General features: G+C 45.2%; 1 protein-coding gene across 2 annotated transcripts in view; it reads left to right on the top strand.

Annotated features, from left to right (window-relative positions):
- NTN1 (netrin 1) overlaps window positions 1-25671 on the top strand; it is a 200439-nt gene that overhangs the window by 17158 nt on the left and 157610 nt on the right. For both annotated transcript variants that reach the window (XM_060135640.1, XM_060135639.1), the window contains exon 2: window positions 266-1347. In XM_060135640.1, coding sequence (XP_059991623.1) covers window positions 330-1347 — 1018 coding nt within the window. In that variant the 5' untranslated portion in view covers window positions 266-329. The remainder of the gene's footprint in view (window positions 1-265; window positions 1348-25671) is intronic.

Genomic DNA, 25671 nt, shown 5'->3' with positions numbered 1-25671 from the left:
GGACCCTCGGGCGGCGGGGAAGCCGAGCGATGGCCGGCGGCCCCGGCTCGCCGCCGGCCGGGAAAGAGAGGCGCGGGTGGTGCGGGCTTGGGGCCCCCGGATTCGCCTGCCCCCCCGGGACGCGGGGGAGCGAGGCGGGAGTTCGTTCGGCCGCGGGCTTGGTGCGGGGGAAGCCGGGCATTCGCCCGCGCCCCCGCTCGCCGCCCCGCCGGGGGGTGGAGGGCGCGGGGCGGCCTGGCTGAGCGCGGCTCCTCTCTCTCCGCAGGCGCCTTCTGCGGCGGGCGGACCGACTCCTCGGCGCGGCGGGGCCGGGGCAGGCTGGACGCAGCATGATGCGCGCAGTGTGGGAGGCGCTGGCGGCGCTGGCGGCGGTGGCGTGCCTGGTGGGCGCGGTGCGCGGCGGGCCCGGGCTCAGCATGTTCGCCGGCCAGGCGGCGCAGCCCGACCCCTGCTCGGACGAGAACGGCCACCCGCGCCGCTGCATCCCGGACTTTGTCAACGCGGCCTTCGGCAAGGACGTGCGCGTGTCCAGCACCTGCGGCCGGCCCGCCGGGCGCTACTGCGTGGTGAGCGAGCGCGGCGAGGAGCGGCTGCGCTCCTGCCACCTCTGCAACGCGTCGGACCCCAAGAAGGCGCACCCGCCCGCCTTCCTCACGGATCTGAACAACCCGCACAACCTGACGTGCTGGCAGTCCGAGAACTACCTGCAGTTCCCGCACAACGTCACGCTCACGCTGTCGCTCGGCAAGAAGTTCGAGGTGACCTATGTGAGCCTGCAGTTCTGCTCGCCACGGCCCGAGTCCATGGCCATCTACAAGTCCATGGACTACGGGCGCACGTGGGTGCCCTTCCAGTTCTACTCCACTCAGTGCCGCAAGATGTACAACCGGCCGCACCGTGCGCCCATCACCAAGCAGAACGAGCAGGAGGCCGTGTGCACCGACTCGCACACCGACATGCGCCCGCTCTCGGGCGGCCTCATCGCCTTCAGCACGCTGGACGGGCGGCCGTCGGCGCACGACTTCGACAACTCGCCCGTGCTGCAAGACTGGGTAACGGCCACCGACATCCGCGTGGCCTTCAGCCGCCTGCACACGTTCGGCGACGAGAACGAGGACGACTCAGAGCTGGCGCGCGACTCGTACTTCTACGCCGTGTCCGACCTGCAGGTGGGCGGCCGCTGCAAGTGCAATGGCCACGCGGCCCGCTGCGTGCGCGACCGCGACGACAGCTTGGTGTGCGACTGCAGGCACAACACGGCCGGCCCGGAGTGCGACCGTTGCAAGCCCTTTCACTACGACCGGCCCTGGCAGCGCGCCACAGCCCGTGAGGCCAACGAGTGCGTGGGTGAGTGGGGCACCGCGGGGACGTGGGCGGCGGGCGGGGACCCGGGCGGCTGCTCCCGGGCCTCGCGACCGAAGGTTCCCGAGGATTGCCCGCTTCGTTGATGTGGTGGGATTGGTGGGAGGCGCGTACGTGGAAATCCTGCACCGCGGAGCGCAGAGAGCTGGTCCGCTCGCGCTCGTGGCGCCGGCCGTGGACGCTCGGGTTTGCGTTCACTGCGCTGTGCGAAGCCAAGATGCGGGGAGGGGGCTTTGCAGAAAATTTGCCGACCGGTCCCCCTAACCCCAGATCCAAAGGCACACACTCTGTGCCTTCCCCTCAGTTTGGCGGGACCCTGGCGTCCACCTCCGCCCCACCCCCCCTCCCCTAGGGCTGCAGCTGCGCGCGCTGTTGGGGAACCCGGCCCGGGTCCCGGGAAGTTCCAGCTCCACGACCGCAAATCCCTTGGGAGATGGCAAAGGGATTTGCAGTTTGGGGCCAATTCGGTACACGGCGACTATCACTCCTGCGTCCTCCATTTGTCTTTTATGGTTTGAAAATAGATATATATTTTTCTTTTGGACAGCCTGTTTGTGTTAGCAAAAGAATGATGTGATTTAAATTAATTACTATCTACAGATTACAAAAGAGAGTTCACTAATTATTTTAAACTAATTCAATCCCGCTCCAAAAAAGAAGTATACCAGATTTTTTTGTTGTTGTTAGCGTCAGGGTTCGGTGAAATTAAACAGTTCCGAATTAACTAAGGGCCCAGATTCTCGATTTCATGGCGTTTCGGTTCCTGAAAGAGAAATCTGACAAAACCGGCACTGGTAGATACTGGTTGGAAATGAGGCTTTAAAAAAAAAAAAAAAAAAAGGATCCGTTCTGTTTCTGAATCATACGACTTTGCTGCTGTAGAAACTCTGCGGCATCAGTTTCTCCCCAGGAGGACAAAAAAAAAAAAAAAAAAGGAGGGGAAAGGTAGTAAGACCATACTCTGCTTTTCCAGCATGAGATGTAAATGCCCAAATCTCATGTTTTATTTTAATGAAAATCATCAACGTCAATCGTCAATATAGTTGGTCAGTACTCCCTTGGGTGTTCATCTTGCGTGGAATATAGATGTTTCCTCCCCCTCCCCCCAGCCCCACACAGCCGGTGTGAGTCTCTTCAATTGCTTCGGCCTCTGAGGCACATTACAAAGTTTGCTGGTCCCCACAAACACACGTTTTGAGGTCTGGTTCTGATTAATTGTGTCATGTTGTTGTCGAATAGTTTGTGCCTCATGACTGTGGATGTAGACTTCTGGAATGGAAAACATGTTTTGGAGAAGCCCGGTCGGCGCTGAGGCCCAGGCAGGCGTCCTGGTCTGAAGAGGGCTGTTCTCCTGTTGTGTGGCGGGGCCTCCATCTTTGCACTCCAAGTGTACGCTTTTGCAGACCTAATTGTCCTTCCCCCTCCTTTAAGGGACGGAACTGGTTGCCTGTTGGAAGAGACTTTTCAGGATTCGGTGGCGAGATAGTGGTTACACCCCGGCTTAGTCGTCTTGGAGAATTAAAACTCCTTTGATCTGCTCCATTCCTTCAGAACTGTTGGTTTTTCCCATTTCTTCTCTTTCTTCTCCCCTTTCCTCTTTTCTTTTCTTCCTTTTGTGCGTAAAAACCTTTTATTGAGATTTAAAAGGCCTCCCAGGGTTTTGCTATCAGTTTTAGTATGTATGTGCATATGAAAGATAACTTCTCATTGTCACCAGCAGGGTCTGATTGGAAAAAACACAAGTGAATACATCGAGGCAGATAAACTGGCTATGACGGTAGCATTTTACTGGCTTGAAGATTCCTCTTAGCAGGGGTGGTATTGTTCTGATACCACCCACCCCCATCTCTCCCTGTCAGTTTATGTAACCCGCAATTGTTATAACAATGGCCATGTACTTGAAATAATTTCTATAGTCGAGGATTTTGTCTTTTGACCAAAGCACTAACTCTGTGCACAAATTGGATTGACCGGGTTTTTTTTTTTTTAAACCAAATTGAGCAATCAACATATTAACTAACGTAATTAGTAAGCCTTTTTGTTCAAAAAGTTTAATTAGGCCTAATAAGTACATAATCTACATGACAAATAATCGGCTAGCAATATTTTCTGGTTTTTACTGAAGTTATTTTAATTCTCAGTAGTTAAAGTATCTTTAAATCTTGCCAATTATTCAGTCATCTCATAAAAGCCAAGCCAATTCAACGATGTTAAAGTTATTTATAGTTTCCTTTTTGAATAGATGTTCTGATACCTTGTAGATATAGCCTCGGGAATGTCAGGTTGACTTCCCATAAAGTCTTAATTGAAGTCTTAGTGATTTTTCCATCATTCCGCAAAAGAGAAAGCCAGCAAAGACAATTTAGAAGTGATTTACAATTAAAGGTCGAGCTTTTTATGAAAAGGCCCTGAAGTGGAGATATGTGAATGAATTAGTATTTGACAGGTGTTCTGAGACACTACAGGGCACTGTGCTAGGAAAAAGCATTAATGAATCCTTCAAACACTAACTTTTGTACTCTCAGCGGCTCAGATTTTTTTCCCCAACATAATCCCGTCTTGTGAATTTCACACTGTTGACATATTAAGTCAAGCTACCCAGATTATTTACAACTAAGGCAAAGTCTATTTTTAATTCTCAAAATGAGTTTTGATTAAAAATGAAGCATTATCACGGTCTTTGCGTTTCTAAAATAAAAAGACATGACATAATAAAGTGGCATCGTTCCCTAGGTTAACCCTCTCATCCCCGCTCCCTCCCCCAGTCCTAAAACTTGGAAAAAAGTCGATATTATTGTTTGACTAAATGGTTCTACACAGGGCTGAGGTGCTTTCGGTTTACTAAGAAATGCATATATCCTATCGGTTTTCTTTGGTCCAACTTTCTTTTTGGGGTTGTTTCAAGGTTAAGTTCTCTATGGAATAAACATGAACTTTTGTAAGGTCCAATTTTATTTTAAATGCAATTTTGGACTTCTTCCGGAGAAGAAAAAACCCAAAACAATATGAAAGAGAAGACTATGTATAACGTTACGGCCTCGACAGCTCTCCGTGGAATAACTAAATACTTTCTTCCGCCCATATGTATCAGCAGCGTTCACATGCTCTTACACACATGTGCATTTATATTCATTGTGTAAAGAAGCATCCGTGCATGGTGGTGGGGGGTGTACGTTCAAGAGAAAATGCATGAACAGTTTTAAACCACCTGGGTTGCTAGGCCCTTTTACCCCTCTTCCTTTTTTTTTTTTAAAAAAGAGCATCTGAAGACCATATTGTGTTTCATAAATTATTGACATCAGTTTTAATCAGTGTCCCCCTGACGTCGGAGCTGTGTTAGTATTTAGTGCCTGATGAAGCATGCTGTTTAATCTTACTGTGGGGATGTCAGCATGAACCCCTGCCTGGTTTGTGACAGGGTGAGCTTATGAAAACTCGTTTTGCGACTCACTCTATGGCTTGGCGTTGCCCAGCTGAAACCCAAAACCCACACAAAAGACGTCTCTGCAAGATGAGCACCGTGCTGGGCTGGCCTCCTATGGTCATGGGTACCTGCAACATAATGCTCGTAATTGTTTAAACATGGCTTTGGGAAGGGGTTCCTCAGGCTGTAAATGGCCCTGGTGCTCGGGCCTACCATCATCTTCCCCGGCAGGAGAGGGAGGTTATATGGGAGGCGTTGCCCTGAGAAATCTAATGCCCCGATAAAGACTCTTGCAAAATCAGAAGGCTAAAGTGATTTGCTGCCCAGTCTGGTACATAGGGATAGATAAGTGAATGCTTTTATAGTCCTAGTAATTATTGTCATAATAATTACATAATGTAATCATAATGTTAATTATGATTAACCCTCAATAATCATAATGTTAATTATGATTAACCCTTGAGGGCTTATTTTTTGCCAAACACTCAGATTAATTTAGTCATTTAATCACTGTGACTATGCCAATAATAGGCCCTATCATTGTCCTTATTTTACATAGGAGGAAACCATAACTGAGAGATATTAAATGGTTTACCCAAAGCCACATAGCTAGTAGGTGGTGGAGCTAAGACTCCAGTCAGATGCTTTATGCTTGGTCTTATTGCATCCTCTGTGCTGCCTCCCCGTAGAACGGATGGATGGATAAATGCACGGCAGTTACATGTACAGGCCGACCTCAGGGATGTTGCGGGTTCAGTTCCAGACCGCGGCAATAAGGCGAGTCACACGAATTTCTCGGTTTCCCAGTGCCTGTGAAAGCTGTTCACGCCATACTGTAGTCTATCAAGTGTGCAATAGCATTATGTCTAAAAGAATCTACGTACCTTAATTAAAAAATACCTCATGGCTAACAAATGCTGACCATCGTCTGAGCCTTCTGAGAGTCACAGTAGTAACGTCAGAAATCACCGATGACAGATCACCATAGCACATATAATAATAATGAAAAAGTTTGAAATATTGCAAAGAATGACCAAAATGTGACACAGAGGTATGAAGTGAGCAAATGCTGTTGCAAAAACAGCGCCAACAGACCTGCTCGAGGCTGGGTTGCCTCACACCTTCAAGTTGTAAGAAACACAATATCTGCGAAGTGCGGTAAAGTGAGGTCTGCCGGTAGAGGAGAATTCGAGGAGACTAGTCAGAACAGCCTGTTACCTAGCAAGCTTGTTACCTCTTGCTAGAATTGGAGGTGTGTTGTATTGCATGACGTTATGTCATATGATATCATATATCATACTCATATTTATTATGTTCATACATATTTAAATATGAAATTGTATATAAGAAGTCGTCCTTGATTGTAGCCATCAGGCCTAGTGGGAGCTGGGAGTTGTTTTTTTTTTTTTTTGCGGTACGCGGGCCTCTCACTGTTGTGGCCTCTCCCGTTGCGGAGCACAGGCTCCGGACGTGCAGGCTCAGCGGCCATGGCTCACGGGCCCAGCCGCTCCGCGGCATGTGGGATCTTCCCGGACCGGGGCACGAACCCGTGTCCCCTGCATCGGCAGGCGGACTCTCAACCACTGCGCCACCAGGGAAGCCCGGAGCTGGGAGTTTTTAGGAATGTAAGTGAAGAGGGTTTAAGCACCTTTGTGTGGGTTCTCAGCGTGCACAGGTGTTGCTTATGGCCAAGTCTTTCTTTTTTTCTTTTCTTTTCTTTTTTTTACCTTTTGGCCGCGCCGAGCAGCATGTGGGATCTTAGTTCCGGACCAGGGATCGAACCTGCACTGGAAGCGTGGAGTCTAAACCACTGGACCTCCAGGGAAGTCCTGGCCAAGTCTTTCTTGATTTCAGGGCCCATGATCCCTCTCAAAGGTGGTGGAAGAGAGCTCGTAATCAGAAAATCCTTTCTAAGAAGCCCTTCTCCTTTGTCCCTAGTGTTCAGTATCCCGTTGTTTCTCTGGAACACACTGAAAAAAGTCTAGGAAGTGGCTAGGGAGTGTTGTTGTTAAAGAGGGGGGTTTAGTGGCGTATCCTGGTTGCCGGCGTGGTGCTGGTCGGTGCCGGGCATGTGTGTCAGTGGCACAGGACTGTCATTTATCGCTGTTGGCCCCGTGGCGGCTGGAGTGAGGGTCTCTGCTGGGGTCCTCATTAGCACCTGGTGGGCCCGGAGGCTGCTGCCCGCTCTACCCAGAGAAGCCAGACAGAGCCGTGTCAACGTGCACCTTCTGGGGTGTGTCTGTGCCTTTCCAAGGCTTTGCCAAGGTCTCCTTTGGCCCTGCCCAGACTTCTCCCTGACTTCCTTCTCCTGTAGAAAAATGAGATCCTCAGAAAAGTATTTGAGACTTTATGGCCAGAGTAAACATTGGAAAGGCAGTGGGTTGAAATTCAGATGTTCCCTGGAAGGAATCCCCTCATTTTCTGCTCACAGCTGGTATCGATATTTCCTTCTTGAGATGAGTTGTGCTTTTCATTAAGTAAATTTTTTGTCTTGGGATTAAACCAACATTGTATTCTTAATAGACTTTTATGTTTACACTTCAAAAGTCCACTGGGTTGTTATTCGTGTTATCTTGATGGCTTCCACAGCGTCTGCTATGCACACTGGCCTCACCAAAATAAATGGCTCTCTAGGGAACTGGATTATAAAACGGTCTTATCTGTCGATGCTCTAGTACGGGTATTTTGTGAGCCAGTATTTTTTTTTTTCTCTTCCTTTCAGAAGTGATAATCATACCTTGGGTTTCTGCAGTGCCTTTCATTAGAGGAAGACTGGAGGTCTCGGAGAGCTTTTGAAATGCTCAGGTTTTAAGCCTAATACTTGCAGAGTGGCCTACAGCATTTTGCCTGTCATCTGGAAAGACACACATCAGCCCTTGTGGTCTCCGAAGCCTCGGAAGATGTGGCATCGGTTTGGGCGGCCCAGGAGTTAGAATGCCTGTCCGGGGGGTGTTGGGTTGCATCCTGAAGGCAGACCACAAACCCCTACTAAGTGCCAGGCATCGTACTAGGTGCTTTACATGTGCTTTATGTCAGTGAATCAGATTTCCACGAAGGAAGCCTTTCGAAACCCGATGTCGCTGCCACCAAAGGGCAGTTTTTACACAAACAAAACTGAATGTAGACGGGGTACATCTTGGCTCGTTCAGTGGCGCTGTTGCATATACAGAGAGCAAGGGGTATCAGTGGCCCTTGTTTCGAGGGCTGATCACATAAAAGCCGTGTCCTGTTGTAACCATCTCCGAGGGATGGTTCCGAACGGTGCCTGAAATCATTGAGCTGCCTGCGACAGTCCTTGGACACAGGGCTACCTGCCTCCACGCTGTCTGCTGTCTTGAGGTTTGATGTGTACAGCACGTGGGGAGTTCAGGATCGCATTTCTGTAGTCTTAGTTCAAAAATGTAGCTCTCTTATAGACTCGGAATTAGATTTTCATTTGCCTTTGGAACATTATATAATTTATGTGAATTTCCCCTAAGTCAGAAGGCAGAGAGACCCATTCCACTTGTCAGTTCCTTGCCTGTAGAGATAATACTTCCTTCCCATCCCCAGCTCCTGGGAGGCCTTGGCTGGGTGTGTGTTCAGCCCTGACTATATTATTTTGTACCAGTTCTGCTCTCTGACAGAGAGAAGGGACCGTGGTCATGGGATGGATGAGAAGTGAAATGCCTCTTGTCCGAGCCTTTTCCAACGTTTAAGCGCCTGCCCCGAGCCTCCTTTGCGATGGATGTTTCTATCTGCTGCCTCCACTGGCACTCAGAGAACAAGGGAAGACGTCCTCAAGGAGACAGGTGTACCAGTCGTTCAGAAGTAGTGCCAAGGAATGGAGAAGTGTGGTCTGCCTTTGCCTCTGGCGGGGTCATTCCTGGAGATCCTGAGTCTTCTGCCATCAGGGTCATTGTATTAGCTAGAGGTAAGGTTATAATCACGTTGCAGTGCATTTGTGCATATAAAGACGATCCAGAAGAAAGATTTCCTTGTAGGTATGGCGGGCTTCTAGGGTATTTGAAGGGGTGAGTGGTTTTTCAGAGGTCAAAGTAAATTTGTTGGGTGAGAACCTTGAAAGGTAGAAAGTAACACTGAGAGGAACAGAAAGGTCACTGTATCAACTGATAATCAATGAATCCTCCCAACCCAGCCTAGAAGGAGGCTCTAGAAGGCTGTCTCTGTGGGGCATTCAGGACTAGCCCATGTAAGATGTGCGAGGTATCAGCCTTCTGTGCAGGTGGTCCAGTTTTAGTTGAGGGCCCATTCATGCCCCTTCCTGGCTGGTGCTGTGGCTAGATTTTCTAAATTTTCCCCGGTCCTTTACCGCCTCCAGATAAGAGAGATTTTTGGTTGTCATGTCCAATTTTTCACACATTCCAGAGGCTCCACACCAAAGTTAGACCATCTGTAGGACCGCAGGCACCTTTAAAGGGGCCGGGTTTGAATAAATGAGTGTTAGGTAACAAGGAAATAAGGTAGATTCTCTTTTAGTTTCCTGAGCACCAGTATGTTGCATTACGTCCCATATTTGATGGAACATCCCAAAGGGATGGACACTTCCCACTGCCTGATTATGGTTGTTGCGGCTTCTGATTTCATCTGTTCCTGCTTGGAGTGGCTGTGGTGAGTACTTGGCAAACGCATCACCCCTTTCCAATTCTGAAACCAGGGCAGACATCACTAATCAATCACAGCACTCTTTTCTCCTAAGTCCAGAAATGGTCTTAGGGTATTAGACTCCTTTTCAATATAATACCTTAGGCAGCTGTTACTCCTTAGAGTTAGCCTAGGAGATAAAAACTAAGACAGTTTTGGTCCCGGGAGACCTTCCCCTGCTCCCCCAGCCTGCAGGCAGAGAAGTACACTGTAAGTAGACGTTTCTGGAGCAATCAGTGGTCAGGTGGCTCTGTTGGGTCTGGGGATGTAAAGCAGTGGGAAGTGATGCCCTCCCCGCAGGTGGGATGCAGCCTCATCGGGCCTGAGGCTCTTCCCACCCTAGAAGTCGGGCCCTGGACCCCACACCAGGTCTGCGTGGCATCGGGAGACAGAACTCTACACAGGCAAGGGCTCTGCTTACATTTGGGCTGACACAGAAAGTGCTGAACGATAACAGCGCCAGTCCCGGCATGAAAAAGGAAACACATTGTGTTTACAGATACGGAGCTTGGCCTCCGAAACGAGAAAGTACCTTTGGATCGGGTGCCCCAGGGCAGGGCTGTTGGACGGCGGCCCCCCTGCTTTGAGTCCTGCGGCCAACGCGTTTCCTCTCTCCGCAGCCAGACCTCAGAGGTGGGCAGGTCGATCGAAGCCAACTCTTTCTTCCCAGACCCAGCCCTGTCTCACTCCACAGCTCAGAGCTGGGGAGAATTCATTGTGAGAAAGTGCTCGACCTGCCCAGCTACCACGAGGAAGGAAATTGCTTCTCACTCCAATCCACAGAAACCCATGGGCTTAAACCAGGAGTGGGGGCAGATCTGCCATCATTGCTACCCAGACATGCCAGGGGAGAATGGGACTGGACATCCTCTGTATTTCTCACCCCAGTTTGTTGTTGGAACCGAGGTGAGGGAGCTGTTTCTTGTTTTATCTGATTGTATTTGTTTTTCGTATTTTGGCCACGCCGTGCGGCATGCGGGATGGTTCCCCAACCAGGGATCAAACCTGGGCCTCCGCAGTGGAAGTGCCGAATCTTAAGCACTAGGCCGCCAGGGAATTCCCTGTTTCTTGTTTTAAATCCAAGGTGTCTGCGGAAGAATGTGACCCACGTTGAAGTGGAAAGCAAGCTCTGATTTTCCTGCTGCATAGAAATGGTTCAGTTCTAAAATCAAGATCAGAGAGCACAGCGTTCTACTGAATAATATATGAAATACCAAGATGTGTGTATTAGGCGCTATGGTTGAGAGAACCCACCTCCAGCTTCAGACTGCTTGGGTTGAAGTCCTGGCTCCACCCTTGCAGTGCGACCTTGGGCGTGTTATTGAAGTTCTCAGTGCTTTCAATGCCTTCTGTGCCCTGGGGGGCTCCACTGAAGACCACGCTGGTATATGGGGTACAGTGCCGAGTGAGAGGGGCCCTTGCATTGTGTTAGGGAGGGGGCTCAGAAGAGGGCCATAAGAAGGAGACCCCCGAGGCAGGGTGCTCCTTCTAGACTAGGGGCTTTCTTTTTTCTTTTTACTTTAAAAAAATTTTTTTTAATTGAAGCATAGTTGCTATACAATATTATATAAGTTACAGGTGTACGTATAGTGAGTCACAATTTTAAAGGTTATATTCCATTTGTAGTTATTATAAAATATTGGCTATGTTCCCCATGTCGTACAAGATATCCTTGTAGCTTATTTTATAACTAATAATATGCACCTCTTAATCCCTCACCTCTAAATTGCTCCTCCCCTTCCTCTCCCCACTGGTAACCACTAGTTTGTTCTCTATATCTGTGAGTCTGCTTTGTTTCGTTTCGTTATATTCACTGGTTGGTTGTATTTTTTTAGATTCCACATATAAGGGATCTCATACAGTATTTGTCTTTCTCTGTCTGGCTTATTTCACTTAGCACGATGCCCTCCAAGTCCATCTATGTTGCTGCAAATGGCAAAATTTCATTCTTCTCTATGGCTGAGTAATATTCCATTGTATGTATACGTATATTTATTCATCTATCTGGTGATGGACACTTAGGTTGCTTCCATACCTTGGCAATTGTAAATAATGCTGCTATGAGCATTGGGGTGCGTGTATCTTTTCAAATTAGTGTTTTTGGTTTTTTTGGATATATACCCGGGAGTGGCGTTCCTGGGTTATAGGGTAGTTCTACTTTTAGTTTTTTGAGAAACCTCTATACTGTGTTCTACAGTGACTGCACCAATTTACATTCCCACCAACAGTGTACAAGGGTTCCCTTTTCTCCACATCCTCGCCGACACTTGTTATTTGTGTTCTTTTTGATGATAACCATTCTGGCAGGTGTGAGGCGATAGCTCACTGTGGTTCTGATTTCCATTTCCCCGATGATTTGCGCCGTTGAGCATCTTTTCACGTACCTGTTGGCCACCTGCATTTCCTTTTTGGAAAAATTAGACTTGGGGCTTTGTATCAGCACCCTCACTACTGCCATGCTCTGTTCGAAACATTCTGCAAATGTTATCTTGTTTAGTCCTCATAACAGCCTTATGAGGTGGGTTCTGTTATGAGTATAATTAAGTCAGTTTCTTCACTGAAGTATAACATAATGTACAGAAAAGCACACGAATGCTTGGTGCACAGCTCAGAACTTTTCATGATGTAGACACACCTGCATAACCAGCACCCCAGATGCTGCCGAGGGCCCCTCCAGTCACCACGCCCCTTACCCACCATGCGTTGAATTGACTGTTCTTGAACTTCACGTAAATGGAATCATATCCTGGCGGTTTAGGCTCAAGTAGTACGTTTGTGGTATTTATCCATGGGTGGTAGTAGTTTTTATTCGTTTTCATTGCTATGCTGTAGTGTTCCGTGATACCCATGGATACATTTATTGATTTGTTCCATTTATGGTGGACGTTTGGCTTGTTTCCACATTTTAGCTATTAAAAATAGTGCTGCCGTGGCTGTACTTACCCATGTCTTTTGATGCCTATTTGAATGCATTTCTGTTGGGGATGTGTCTAGAAGTGGAATCTCGTGCCCTAGGGTAGGTAGGTATCCGTTCAGCTCTAGTACACTGTGTTTATCCGCTGGTCACACGTTTTGTAGAAAGCGGTTGTACGCGTTTACATTTATGCACCATTTTACAGGTGAAGAAAGGGGGCGCACACAGGGTACATGCCTCGCCCAGGGTCTCACAGCCGGCAGTGGTGGAGTTGGGGTTAGAATCTAGGCAGTGTGGTTCTGGCGTCTTGTTTTCCACCACTGTGCCTGACTGCCTCTCTCTTTCACCTGTATGTACCCTGTCAAGGAAAACCGTTAATACTGGGGGCAAAGGTGACTTTGGGCCAGTCCCTTCACTTGTCTGGGCCTTGGTTTTCTCTTCTGTAAAATGAGGGGTTGGGCCACAAAGACCATCTTGAGCACTCACATTTCTGTGCCCCAGTGGACGCACCTCCTTCCTGAGGACTTTTCCCAGCTACGTTACCCACCCCTTCCATTCCCATCTCCACCAGAGGCAGCTCTACAGTGCGAGCGATGTTATTTCCCACCACCTCCATTCCATTGGGGTGCCCTCAGGAGACCGCGCAGGCTCTGATTGGAGGACTCACTTGGGCCTGCCCTTCAGGACTTCCTGGAATTTCCAGGAAGGGGGAGGGGGAGACATGGGACCTTTGTTCCATCTTTGCCCTCTGGCATGTCAGCCACCCAGCCTTCTCTCTTCAGTCACGCGTGTTCAGCTGAATGAACGTTCACAAAATCAACTCACTTGTGTAACTAGTGCAGCCATCAAGACATAAGATATTTCCAGAAGGCCTCGTCATGCCTTTCACGCCACCACTGCATTGTGTAGCCACCATCTTGACTGCTAACACCATAGATTGCGTTTTGCCTGTTCTCGGACGTCACATCCGTGAAATCAAACTGTGTGTTTTCTTCACTACCTGGCTTCTTTTGCTCAGCAGTATTTCCTCGTAAGTAGTCATAATCATAACTTATCCTCTGGTCCTTTTTAGTTTGATGGGTGAGCGCAGTTTCTTGGAGGTACTGATCCTTCTGCTTGTTCAGTCTGCGCACCTTTGCTCATGGTGAATGACTTTCCTCATGTGTTTGGCACTGACGGTGAACTTTTCTTTATCTGGGATTTTGTGGAATTCCCACGGGTCTTAGTTCTGGAAATGTCCCTTCTGAGTGATCTTGCCAGACATCCTGGAGGTATCATTGGCTTGGGACCGCTTTTTCCATTAATTAATTATCTTAGAAATTCCTCTATCAAATGAGGAGTATGTATTTTGATTCCAATCGTTTTCAGACCTGGGGTTTCATTTTCTCACTGAAGACTCTTTCTCCCTTTACTCAGGAGTTTTGAGGGGACTTCCCCGGTGGTCCAGTTGTTAAGAAGCCGCCTTCCAATGCATGGGATGTAGGTTTGATCCCTGGTCGGGGAACTAAGATCCCACATGCCGCAGGGCAGCTAAGCCCGCGCACCACAACTAGAGAAGCCTGTGTGCTGCAGTGAAGATCCCGCGTGCCGCAACTAAGACCCGACACAGCCAAAAAAAAAAAAAAAAGTTTTGGGTAGAGACACACTTTTGCTGTCAGATTTTTAGTCCCCTTTTCACTTAGGGTGCATTTGGAAGGTCCAGGCTTTGCCACCTGGATTACTGACCCTAACGGGTCTCCCTGCCTCTATCCTTGTCCCCCAAGCTCTTACTGGTAGTTCCCTCTGCCCAGATATCCCAATGGATGGCTTCCCTGACTCCTTCAAATCTTTGGTCAGCTGTCATTCCTCAGTGCAGCCTGACTATCCTATTTAATGATCCTAAAATAGCCCCCTCATCCGTGTCTGCCTGTCTCTTTCAAACACACACACTCACAAACACACACACTTATACTTCTCATCACCTTTATCCTGCGCTACTTTCTCCTTTCTTCCCCCCACAATGCTTATATCCTTCTGGCATACTATGGGGTTGGCCCAAAAGTGTGTTTGGTTTTGTCCGTAAGATCTTACGAAAAACCCAAACGAACTTCTTGGCCAGCCCAATATTTGATTTAGTTATCTATTGTGTTTATTAACTATCTTCGCATCCTGCCACTTGCTCTGTTCTAAGGCACTTGTTAATTTACATAAGGGCAGGAATCCTTGTCTCTTGTTCACAGGGAGCCTGGCATATAGTAGGTGCTCATTAAATATGGTGAAGAAAAAGAATGCAAGGCCTCCTTTCTAACTCCTGGCCTTTTAAGACCCAAGGTCTCATCTCATGTGTGCAGGTGTTAAAAACTCAAGGCCAAAGCCATTAAGGCCTGTCTCCAGGTCTGATAGCCAGTCCTCCTTTCCCCTAGATATCTCTCTCCTCCTTCCCTTCCCTCCTTACTCACAAACACCCCATGGTTCCTCCAGCACTTGGGGATTTCCTTTTATTGCTTGTGAGATATACCATGCATTACATATTCTTAAAAATTATTTTCATCTAGTATTTCTGCAGTGGTCGGGCTTCTGCATTAGCTCAGTATACCTTGTTGCCAGAACTCAAAGTCCTATCTTTTAATCTTCGTCCACCTGGCATTAATTGTGACATATGGTGTGAGGTAAGGATCCCTTTTTTTCCAGCAAACATTTAGCCAGTTATTCAATGACAGTTGCTGAAAAAAAAATTATTCTCAGCCATTTGAGATGCCATATTATTAAATGCTTAAGTATTATATAAACTTGGATCTATTTTCTAGATTTCCCATTTTGTTTCACTGATCTCTTTTCCTTCCACTGCCTATCTGTTTGGATAGTGCGTTTCACTTCTGGTGGGCTCAGCATTTACTCATTTATTCTTTTTCATTGTTCTTTTTGGTTATTCTCGTTGCTATTCTTACGTATTTACGTATGTATGCATGCATGTATAGGCTTTAGATGAGTTTATCGAGTTTCAATACAGACGCCATTGCTAATTTGGTGGCACTGTAGTTAAAATGAAGTTGGTGATAGTTGATAACTTTTTTTTTTTTTTTTTTGCCACACCGCATGGCATACAGGATCTTAGTTCCCTGACCAGGGATCGAACCCGTGCCCCCTGCAGTGCAAGCATGGAGTCTTAACCACTGGACCACCGGGGAAGTCCCTACATTTTAAAAATTGTAACCGTAATCAAACACGACTGTTGTACTTAATGATTTCGTTATTTAAATGTCTCCATTAGGGTTGTTAGGATGCCAAAGGGTAGGATGTTAAGTCTAAATAAAATCATAGATTGACTCTCTGCTGGATAAATTTTTAAAACAGTATTAGTTGAAATTCAATAAATTGCACATATTTAAGGAATGTAGTTTGGAAAGTTTGACATATGTATTTACCTATGAAACCATAACCACAATCAAGGTAAAGAACATAATATCCACCAGCCTCAAGTGTTTCCTAATGCTCCTGGGTAATTCCTTGCATACCTCCTGCTGTTTCCATCACTGTGCTTTCTATCATTTTATATTAGTTTGCTTTTTCTAGAGTTTTATATAAATGGACTAATACGGTATGTATTTTTTTTTGTCTGGTTTTCCTCAGTTTTCAGTTTTGAGACTTATCCATGATGTTATGTACCTCAATAGTTCACTCCTTTTTTCTGCTGGATAGTAGTCCATTGTATGGAAATACCAAAACTCATCTATTCATCTGCTGATAGACATTGGGTTGTTTGCAGTTTTTGGCTTTTACAGGGAAATTAGCAGCTGTGAACATTCTTGTACACATTTTTGCACGGACATATGCTTTCATCTCTCTTGAGTAAGTCCCTAGGAGCAGAATGACTGTGTGATATGGTAATGGATGTTTAACTTTTTTTTTTTGCGTTACGCGGGCCTCTCACTGTTTTGGCCTCTCCCGTTGCGGAGCACAGGCTCCGAATGCGCAGGCTCAGCGGCCATGGCTCACGGGCCCAGCCGCTCTACGGCATGTGGGATCTTCCCGGACCGGGGCACGAACCCGTGTCCCCCGCATCGGCAGGCGGACTCTCAACCACTGTGCCACCAGGGAAGCCCGGATGTTTAACTTTTTAAGAAACGGTCAAACTGTTTTCCAAAATGGTCGCACCACTCTACATTCATACCAGCAGTGTGTGAGCATTCCAGTGTCTCCAACTCCAGGTCCTCACCAGCATTTGATATGGTCAGTCTTTTTAAATTTTAGCCGTCTCAGTGGTTATAGAGTAGATGACCTTTACAATTTTAAGTCTTACAATCCAGAAGCATTGAACATTTTCACTTATTCATGTCTTCTTTTATGCCTTTCTGTAGCATATATACATTTCTTTATATTAGCCTTATACTTTTTAACAGAAAATTTATTTCTGTGTATTTATAATTTTTATTACTATTATGAAAGGCATTTTTTTCCTTCCTCATTTTATTTTCTAGCGATATTGCTGACATATAGGAAAGTTGTTGATTTTTATATTAGTATTTTGCAACCCGCAATTTTACTGAACTATTTTAAAATGAATTCTCATAGTTTTTCCATGAATTCACTTCTCAAATTTCTTTCATATTCAGTTATAGCCCACAAATCATGAATATTTTAGCTCTTCTTTCCACTGCTTGGACTTTTATTTTTCTTGTTTTACTGCATTGGATAGAACTTCAAAGTAATGGTATATGATAATGGTAAGATACACCCTTGTGTTGATCCTGACTTGAGTGAGAATGTTTCTAGAGTTTCATCATTAAGTATGTTGTTTGTTACTAGTTTCAGATAGATCTTTATTGTGCTCAAAGGAATGACCTCTATTCTTGGTTTACTGGGAGGTTTGCTCCTTTTTGTTGTTGTTTTTTTTTTTTTTTTGCGGTACGCGGGCCTCTCACTGTTGTGGCCTCTCCCGTTGCGGAGCACAGGCTCCGGACGCTCAGGCTCAGCGGCCATGGCTCACAGGCCCAGCTGCTCTGCGGCATGTGGGATCTTCCCAGACCGGGCCACGAACCCGTGTTCCCTGCATTGGCAGGCGGACTCTCAACCACTGCGCACCAGGGAAGCCCCTTTTTGTTGTTTTAAATCAAGACTATGTGGAATGTTAACCCTTTAGATATCAATCAAAATGATCATATAATATTTCTCCTTCATTATATTAAATAATGAATTACATTAATTGTTTTATAAAATTTTTAATAGCTTTTATTGAAATATAATTTCCATACTATACAAGTCACCCATTTAACACATACAATTCAGTGGTTTTTAGTGTGTTTATAAAGTGGTGCAACCATCACTAAAATTAATCCCAGAGCATTTTTGTCATCACCAGAAGAAACCTTGTACCCATAGCAGTCACTTTCCATTCCCTCCCTCTTACCACTGTCCCAGCCCTAAGCGACCACTAATCTACTTTTGATCTCTATGGATTTGTCTGTTCTGTACATTTCATATAAATAGAATCATACAATATGTGGCCTTTTGTGACTGACTGATTTCAACTAGCATGTTTTCATGGTTCATCCGTGTTATAGCATGTGTCAGTACTTCATTCCTTTTTATGGCCGAATAATATTTCAGTGTATAGACATGTCACATTTTATTTATTCATTCTTCAGTTAGTGGACATTTGGATTGTTTCCACCTTTTGGCTACTAGGAATAATGCTCCTACGAACATTGATGTACAGGTTTTTGTATGAATATGCGTTTTCATTTCTCTTATGTATGTACGTAGGAGTGGAAATGCTGGGTCATATGGTAACTCTATATTTAACTTTTGGAGGAACTGCCAGACTGTTTACCAAAGCAGCTATTCCATTTTACATTCTTACCTGTAATGTATGAAGATTCCAATTTCCCCACACCCTCATCTATACTTATACTGTTTCTTTTTGATGATAGCTGTTCCTGTGAGTGTGAGGTGCTGTCTCATTGTGGTTTTGTGATTTTCTAAATTGGAACTATTCTAGCATTCATGGAATAAAGTTTATTTGGTTATATATTATTCTTTGCTAATATTTTATTTTTGATTTTTGTATCTGTTCAAAAGTGTAATTTGTCTGAACTTTTTTCTCCTTATATTGCCTTTTGTATCAGGGCTGTTCTGACCTCATAAAATGAAGTGAGAAGTTTCTATTCTCTTCCATGCTGTGGTATCATTTAAGTAGCGTGAGAAATAACTGTTCCTTGAAGATTTGCTAGAATTAGCCCATCTGGGCCCTGTGCCATTTTTGGAAAGAGTTATTTGATAACCATTTCAGTTTCTTCCATGCTTATGTTTATTCAGGAATTTTTCAACTGCTTTCTGAGTCAAATCTGGTAATTTATTTTCCAAGAAAATGATGATTTACCCAGATTTTCATTTTTTAAGCATAGTTGTATATAGTAATCACTAAAAATGTTTTTTAAAACTTTCATATATGGCTATGTCACCGTTCTAATTTCTAACAATGAAATATTCTCACTCTCTCTTTGCCTAGATTTCTTTGTTTGTTTGACATTTTTGAAAATGATGATAATAACACCTGATAATATCCGTTGAACACTCACTGTGTGCCAGGCCCTGTGCTGAGTACTTTGTATGCACTGTCTAATGTTCAGAATCTTGACAACTTTGTGAGTTGAGTACTGTTATTCACATTTACAGGTGGTTAAGAAGTTCAGACATTTAGCTTGCCTGATGTCACACAGTTACAAAGCCCAGAGTTGTAATTCAAACAGGATCTATTCTCAGTCAGAGCTCTTATATGCTATTTTAGTCTGCCACTTACTTATTAATGTTTTTTTTTTTTTTGTGGTACGCGGGCCTCTCACTGTTGTGGCCTCTCCCATTGTGGAGCACAGGCTCCGGACGCGCAGGCTCAGCGGCCATGGCTCACAGGCCCAGCCGCTCTGCGGCATGTGGGATCCTCCCGGACCAGGGCACGAACCCGTGTCCCCTGCATCGGCAGGCGGACTCTCAACCACTGCGCCACCAGGGAAGCCCTAATGGTTTTTTTTAATTGTTTCTAATTTCTGTTTTATCTTTACTAATTTCTTATTTAGGCTTTTGTGGTCCTACTAATATTTTTAGTTGAATGCTCAGTTCAACTAATATCATTATTTTCTTATTCCTATTTAGCAGTACAACAATTTAGGCAATGACTTTTCATTTCTATAGTAGCTTTGACCACTTACCCTTGGTTTTGATTTGTACTGCTCTCATTGTCACTATTTTTCCAGTGACTGTGTCATTGTAGTTGTGATACTCTTTTTGTTTCTGGAGTTATTTATGAATTGGCTTTTCATTTCCAGGGTATTAAGTCCTCAAAATATATATTTTGTTATTAATGTCCAATTTCATTTTATTGCAACGAATACAATTTTTGTTTTGTTTCATTTTTAAATAATCTCATGTGTGTACCTGAGGTCCCTTCTGTTGCTGTTCCATGGGAACTGGAAGAGAACTCTGTTTTTAGGGTACAGAGTTCAATATAGTTATTAAAATCCATCTTACTGATTATATTCTTCAGATACTCTGTATCCTTGTTTTATTTTTGCCTACTTGGAGCAAAAAGCCAATATTAGTGGGAGACTGACATACCACCCTAAGCGTTTAACAAATTAAGTGACAAAGTCATCCAACCTTTTAAAAATTAAGAGGTGGGTGAAGCCATGTAAGGCTTTGAACACAAAGTAAAAGCAGGGGTCACGAAATAGTGTCTGAAATGTAGAGTTCTGAGCAGAATGCATTAGTAAGGTAAAGCTGATTGTTTTATACTGATACCAGAAAAACTGCACCATATCATTGAACTTGAATGGAAATCACCTGGGCCTTGGTTTCGGTGGTGAAAAGAGATGATTTTTCAGCAGATGATTCCTAGTCTCCTCCAGCACTCTCATTCCATGAGGACGGTTTGGGGTTCCCTCCTAAGTGGTGTCAGGAAGGGAATTAACCGGGAGTTAATGACTAGAAGCAAAGAATAGAACAGGATGATTCCTAGTTGAGACTGGAGCAGTTTGAGCTGACAGCTGGGGCTGGGTTTATTGCTTTGGCTTATTCCTGTCTTTACAGGAGCATCTGCCTCATTGCCTCTTGGCCTGGCAAAGGAGATGTGCTAAAATAGAAATCAGTCTGCAAGGACAAGATGGTGAGGCCACAAGGACTCCCTGACATGGGGTGCCACCTCCTGTAATGAAATATGACCCTGATGGCTGGGTTTGGCTCTGGAATATGCCCCCTTCCCCCACCCCCGGGAGCTCTCAGCTCTCGGAAAGAGCATTTCCATAGACAGCTACCTGCAGGAAACGGGCAGGTTACCCAGCTCCATGCCTGCCTCTGTGTCCCCTCATCCTCTAGCCAAGAGATGATTAATTCATTGAACAAAGAGGGGAAGGTGAGGAGAGGCATGTGTTCCACAGGATACCAGGACCATGAGAAAGGCTGAAAATTAATGAGTTAAGTATCTAATTTAAGAAGTTAGGGAAAAATGAACAGAATAAGCCAGAACAAAGTGGGGGTGGGGAGGAGATTAAAAACAAGAGCAGAAGTCAATGAACTAGAAAACAGATATTCAACAGAGAGAACCAAAGCCAAAAGTTGGTTGTTTGGGAAGACTCATAAAATAAACAAATATCTGGAAAGATTGGTAGAGGGAAAAAAGAGAGAAGGCACAAATAAACAACATTAGGAATGAAAAAGAGGCATAACTAGAGATCTGGCAGAGACAAAACAAATAAGGTAATACTATGAACAACATTATGCTAATACATTTTAAAAGTGTAACCTCTAGCATCTCGATACAAACCCTTGGAGCATTTCTCATAGAATTGTAACTAGACGACCTGCATCACAGTCTTCTATGGAACCAAATCAAAAACAGAAAAAATAGACTTCATCAGAATCTGAAAGTTGTGCTTCGAAGGACACCATCAGGAAAATGAAAAGACAGCCCACAGTATGGGGGAAAATATTTGCAAATCAACTATCTGAAAGGGTCCAGAATATATAAAGAGTATCATATATAAAGAAATCTTAGAACTCAACAACAAAAAGGCAAAATAAATTTAAAAACAGGCAAAGCACTTGAATAGCTATTTCTCCAAAGAAGATATACATACACATGGCCAATAAGCACATGAAAAGATGTCAGCATCATGGGCCATCAGAGAAATATAAATGAGGACCACTTCACACCCACTTGGGTGGCTAGAATCAAAAGAATAATAACAAGTGTTGAAAAGAATGTGAAGAAATTGGAACTCTCACGCATACACTGCTGGTGGAAATGTAAAGTGATGTAGCTGCATTAGAAAATAGTTCCTGAAAAGGTTAAACATATGAGTTACCATACAACCCAGCAATTCCACTCCTAGGTATATACTCAAGAGAAATAAAAATACGGATCCACACAAAAGGCTGTACACAGATGTTCATAGCAGCATTAGTCATAAGAGCCAAAAAGTGGAAACAACCCAAATATCTATCAACTGATGAATGGATAAAGTTTGGTGTACCCATACAAAGCAATATTACTCAGCCATGTGAAGGAATGGAGTACTGATACATGCTTAAACATGGATATACCTTGAAAACGTCATGATAATTGAAAGCCAGTCATAGAAGACCACATACTGTATGATTCTCCTTATATGAAATGTCCAGGATAAGCAAATCCATATAGGAAGCAGATTCGTGGTTGCCAGAGATTGAAGGGAGGGGTGAGTGGGGAGTTAAATGGGTGTGGGGTTCTTGTTGGGGTGATGAAAATGTTCTAGAATTAGATAATGGTGATGTACAACCTTGTGAATTGTACACTTTGAAAGGGTAAATTGTATGGTATGGGAATGATATTTTTATTAAAAAAAAACTTGTGTGGAGTGGGAAATGTTTATTAAAGTGTGTATTTCCAAGCATTTCCCTGGATTAATGAAGTCACATCTCTGGGTGTAGGGTCTAGAAATCTGCAGTACTTTAGATGCAACCAGTGCACAGAGAGGTTTAAGAATCACTGTCCGCTTTTACTTTTAGTAGAATTCCCATTAATAAATGTAAAAAAGAGTGATGGAAATAGAAAATCACTCCTTGGGAAAAAAAATCCCTGTAATAGTCATAGAGAATCCCGATGTCTGCTACAGTTACTGAGTGAAAGTATGTTGAGACATAGAAAATTTACATAGTGTCAAAGTATCTCTCCACAATCTTAAAAGGAAAAATAGTAACGTTATAGTGAAGAAATCGGGCAGACATCACTTTAACCAAGTTATCAGAACTAAGAGAACCAATAGTGGGACAGACTGACATCATGTGTCACCCAATACACACTGAGAGGGAAACAACATTGCTTCCATGGGATCTTGCTAAAAATATGTAACCTGAATTTCATCCTGAAGAAACATCAAATAATCCCGAACAAGAGCCATTCTACAACGTAACTGGCCAGTACTCTTCAAGAGTATCAAGGTCATTAAGGACAGAGCAAAACTGGAGGACTGGCATATGCTGGAGGAGAAAAAGAAGACAGGAGACCTAAATGCAGTGTCCGATGCTGGATCAGATCCATCCTGGACCAGAAAAGGACATTAGTGGGGGCAGTTGGTTAAGTTTGAATAAAGTTTATACATTAGATTTCAGTTTCCTGGTTTTGATCATTATGGGATGGGTATGTAAGAAATTAACATCTGCGAGAGCCGAGTAAAGGGGAGCTCAGCGGCCATGGCTCACGGGCCCAGCCGCTCCGCGGCATGTGGGATCTTCCCCGACCGGGGCATGAACCCGTGTCCCCTGCATCGGCAGGTGGACTCTCAACCACAGCGCCACCGGGGAAGCCCTGTTTTACAACTCTTTTGTAAGTCTAGAATTAATTCAAATTGAGAAATTAACAAGAAACCACCATCCTGGAGTGTCATGATTCTCAGTTTGAAAGCCATTGGTGTAGCAGGAAGATTTCTGGCTTTGGAATCAGACAGGCCTCAGCTGAATTACCCTTACCATCACCTGCCATCTAGATCTTGAGCCTCTCAGTGTCAGCCTGTCATCTGAGAAATGGGATTAATCACGTCCATGCCCTAGGATTGTTGGAGGGTTCAATGAAAGGATGTAAGCAAAATACTAAGTACAGCCCCAGCCTGTATCAGCTGCTCAGGAAATGCCAGCCCTCCCCCCACAGTTCAGAGTGATTCTCCCACTCAATCAGCCTCAAGTCCTTCTCTGGACTTGGAGCGAGAGAATCATTCCTCTGGGCTGGGCTGTTTGGCCAGGCAGGGCGTCTAAGCACCCTGGCCAGGCACCTGAGAAAAGGTGCATCACGGGAGGAGGCTGGGGGTTCGACTAAGGTTGAGATGGGGAAGGAGTCGGCCTGGGGAGCTTTCTCACAGGCTCCCCTTGGCAGGCTGCTTAAAGTTACAACCAACTTCAAACACAAAGGGTTTTCAGACACAAAGGAAGGCTCAACCTGGCCAGTGCCAGGCCTGGCTTGGCATTCGAATTCAGAAATCCAAGTCCTCAGAGCTCACAGACAGGCCAGACCATCCCAGTAGCTCTGCCCCCACTCCAGGAATGCCAAGAACCTTCCAGAGAGCTCCCCTCCCAGGCCTGCTCCCATCATTGACCCCCGGTCCAAATTAATTAGAGTAAAGTAAGAGCTGGTTCCCTGCAGGCGTTTATTCTGCTGACAGCTGAGACCTGGCCACAGGCCCAAAGGTGGTGCCCCTTCCACCTGCCTCCGTCTCTGACTCTCCCCACTTTGCAGCACGTGGGTGGGTCGTGCTGGCGTGGTTTTCTTAATGGCTTATTTTAAAATAAAACAAAGCAGGTCGTGTTAGTCTCCCATTGGGTCGGGAACTTTAGGTAGTTTTTCAGTCCCTGTTTTTACATAGAATCCTCCGTGGTCTGTCACTTGGGTCCCCCACGGGTGAGCTAGAGTTAAAGGCACCATCAGAGAACATTGGAAGGACTGAGGACATTTGAAATGTGCTCTCCCTGTGACCCGGCAATTCCATCTCTCTATGCCCACCCTAGAGAAACACACAGGGGCGCAGAAAGGTACCTGCAAGTGTTTGTCCCAGATTTATCTAGATCTGCATCTCTGTCTATCTCTCATATCTATCTATCTATCATCTATCTATCATTATCTCTGTCTTTATTATTTTAATCTCTATATATCTATTGTATATATCTAATCTATATCTATTTCTTCCTTCCTTCCTTCCTTCCTTCCTTCCTTCCTTCCCTCCTTCCCTCCCTCCCTCCCTTCCTTTCTTTATGTCTGTTTCTACATACACACAAAGAGAGAGACAGAGAGAGAGAACACAGCCTGAATGTCTATCAGTAAGGAAATGGCTAAATAAACTGGTCTGTTCACACCCTAGAATGTAATGCTGTGGGTGAAATCATAAATGTATGCATGCGCCCAGGGACAGGACTGCATAATATACGGTATGATACCACTTAGGTATCAAAACAAGATCCTGCCTCATCCACCTCTGAAGTGTGGGTACCTCCTCCTCTGTCTAGCCCTGTCATAGCTCTGGCGCTTTTAGAATAGCACTGGTTTCAGGAAATTTGTGACTTAATTGAGTTTGTTGTTATTATGTGGATTATTAATTTAATTTATTAAATTAATGAAGAACCAGGCCCGGAGGTGATTCCTTCTCGGTGCTGAACTGGACAATGTCATTGGCGAACTGCAGCCTGTGGGCCTGTTGCCTGTTTTGTAAATAAATTCTCATTGGAACAGAGCTACGCCCATTGGTTACAAGTTGTCTGTGGCTGCTTTTGGGACAACAGCAGAGTTGAGTAGTTGCAGCAGAGACCCTGCAGCCCGCCAAGCCTCAAATAGTTATTATCTGGCCCTTTCACAGAGAAAGTTTGTTGAACCTTATCCTAAACCCTTATCCCAGACCACCCCATTTCTTCCACGACCTGGGGGATATTGAAAGGAATTGGCCCTTCCCACTGCCGCTGTATAACTCAGTGGGGTTTGGAAGAGCTGTTTGTAAAAGCCTAGACTAATGGATGCTTTATTATGAATTAATCATTATGAAAGTCACTGCATCCCCTCGCCTCTCCAGCACACACAGCCCTGCAGCAACGCCTTATCCAGTGTAGGTCCTCAGTGGGCATTAGCTATAGGACTTCTGAAATGCACTGTTTCCTGGGTAGCCCCTTGAAGCAGACTCGATCCCTCCCCCAAGGACGGGCCTTTGGCTGTTATCTTTGTGTCCTCAGGGCCCAGCAGGATGCTAGCACATTGCAGGTGCTTAATAAATTTATAGTGGATAAATTATCAATGAAAAGTGTTAAAAAAAGAATCATCTTCAGTCTCTTGCCCCTGGGGTGA

Source organism: Lagenorhynchus albirostris, chromosome 20 (assembly GCF_949774975.1).
Source record: "Lagenorhynchus albirostris chromosome 20, mLagAlb1.1, whole genome shotgun sequence".
Lineage (NCBI taxonomy): Eukaryota > Metazoa > Chordata > Mammalia > Artiodactyla > Delphinidae > Lagenorhynchus > Lagenorhynchus albirostris.
Note: the sequence above shows the minus strand (reverse complement) of the source record. Positions and strands in the feature narration are given on the sequence as shown.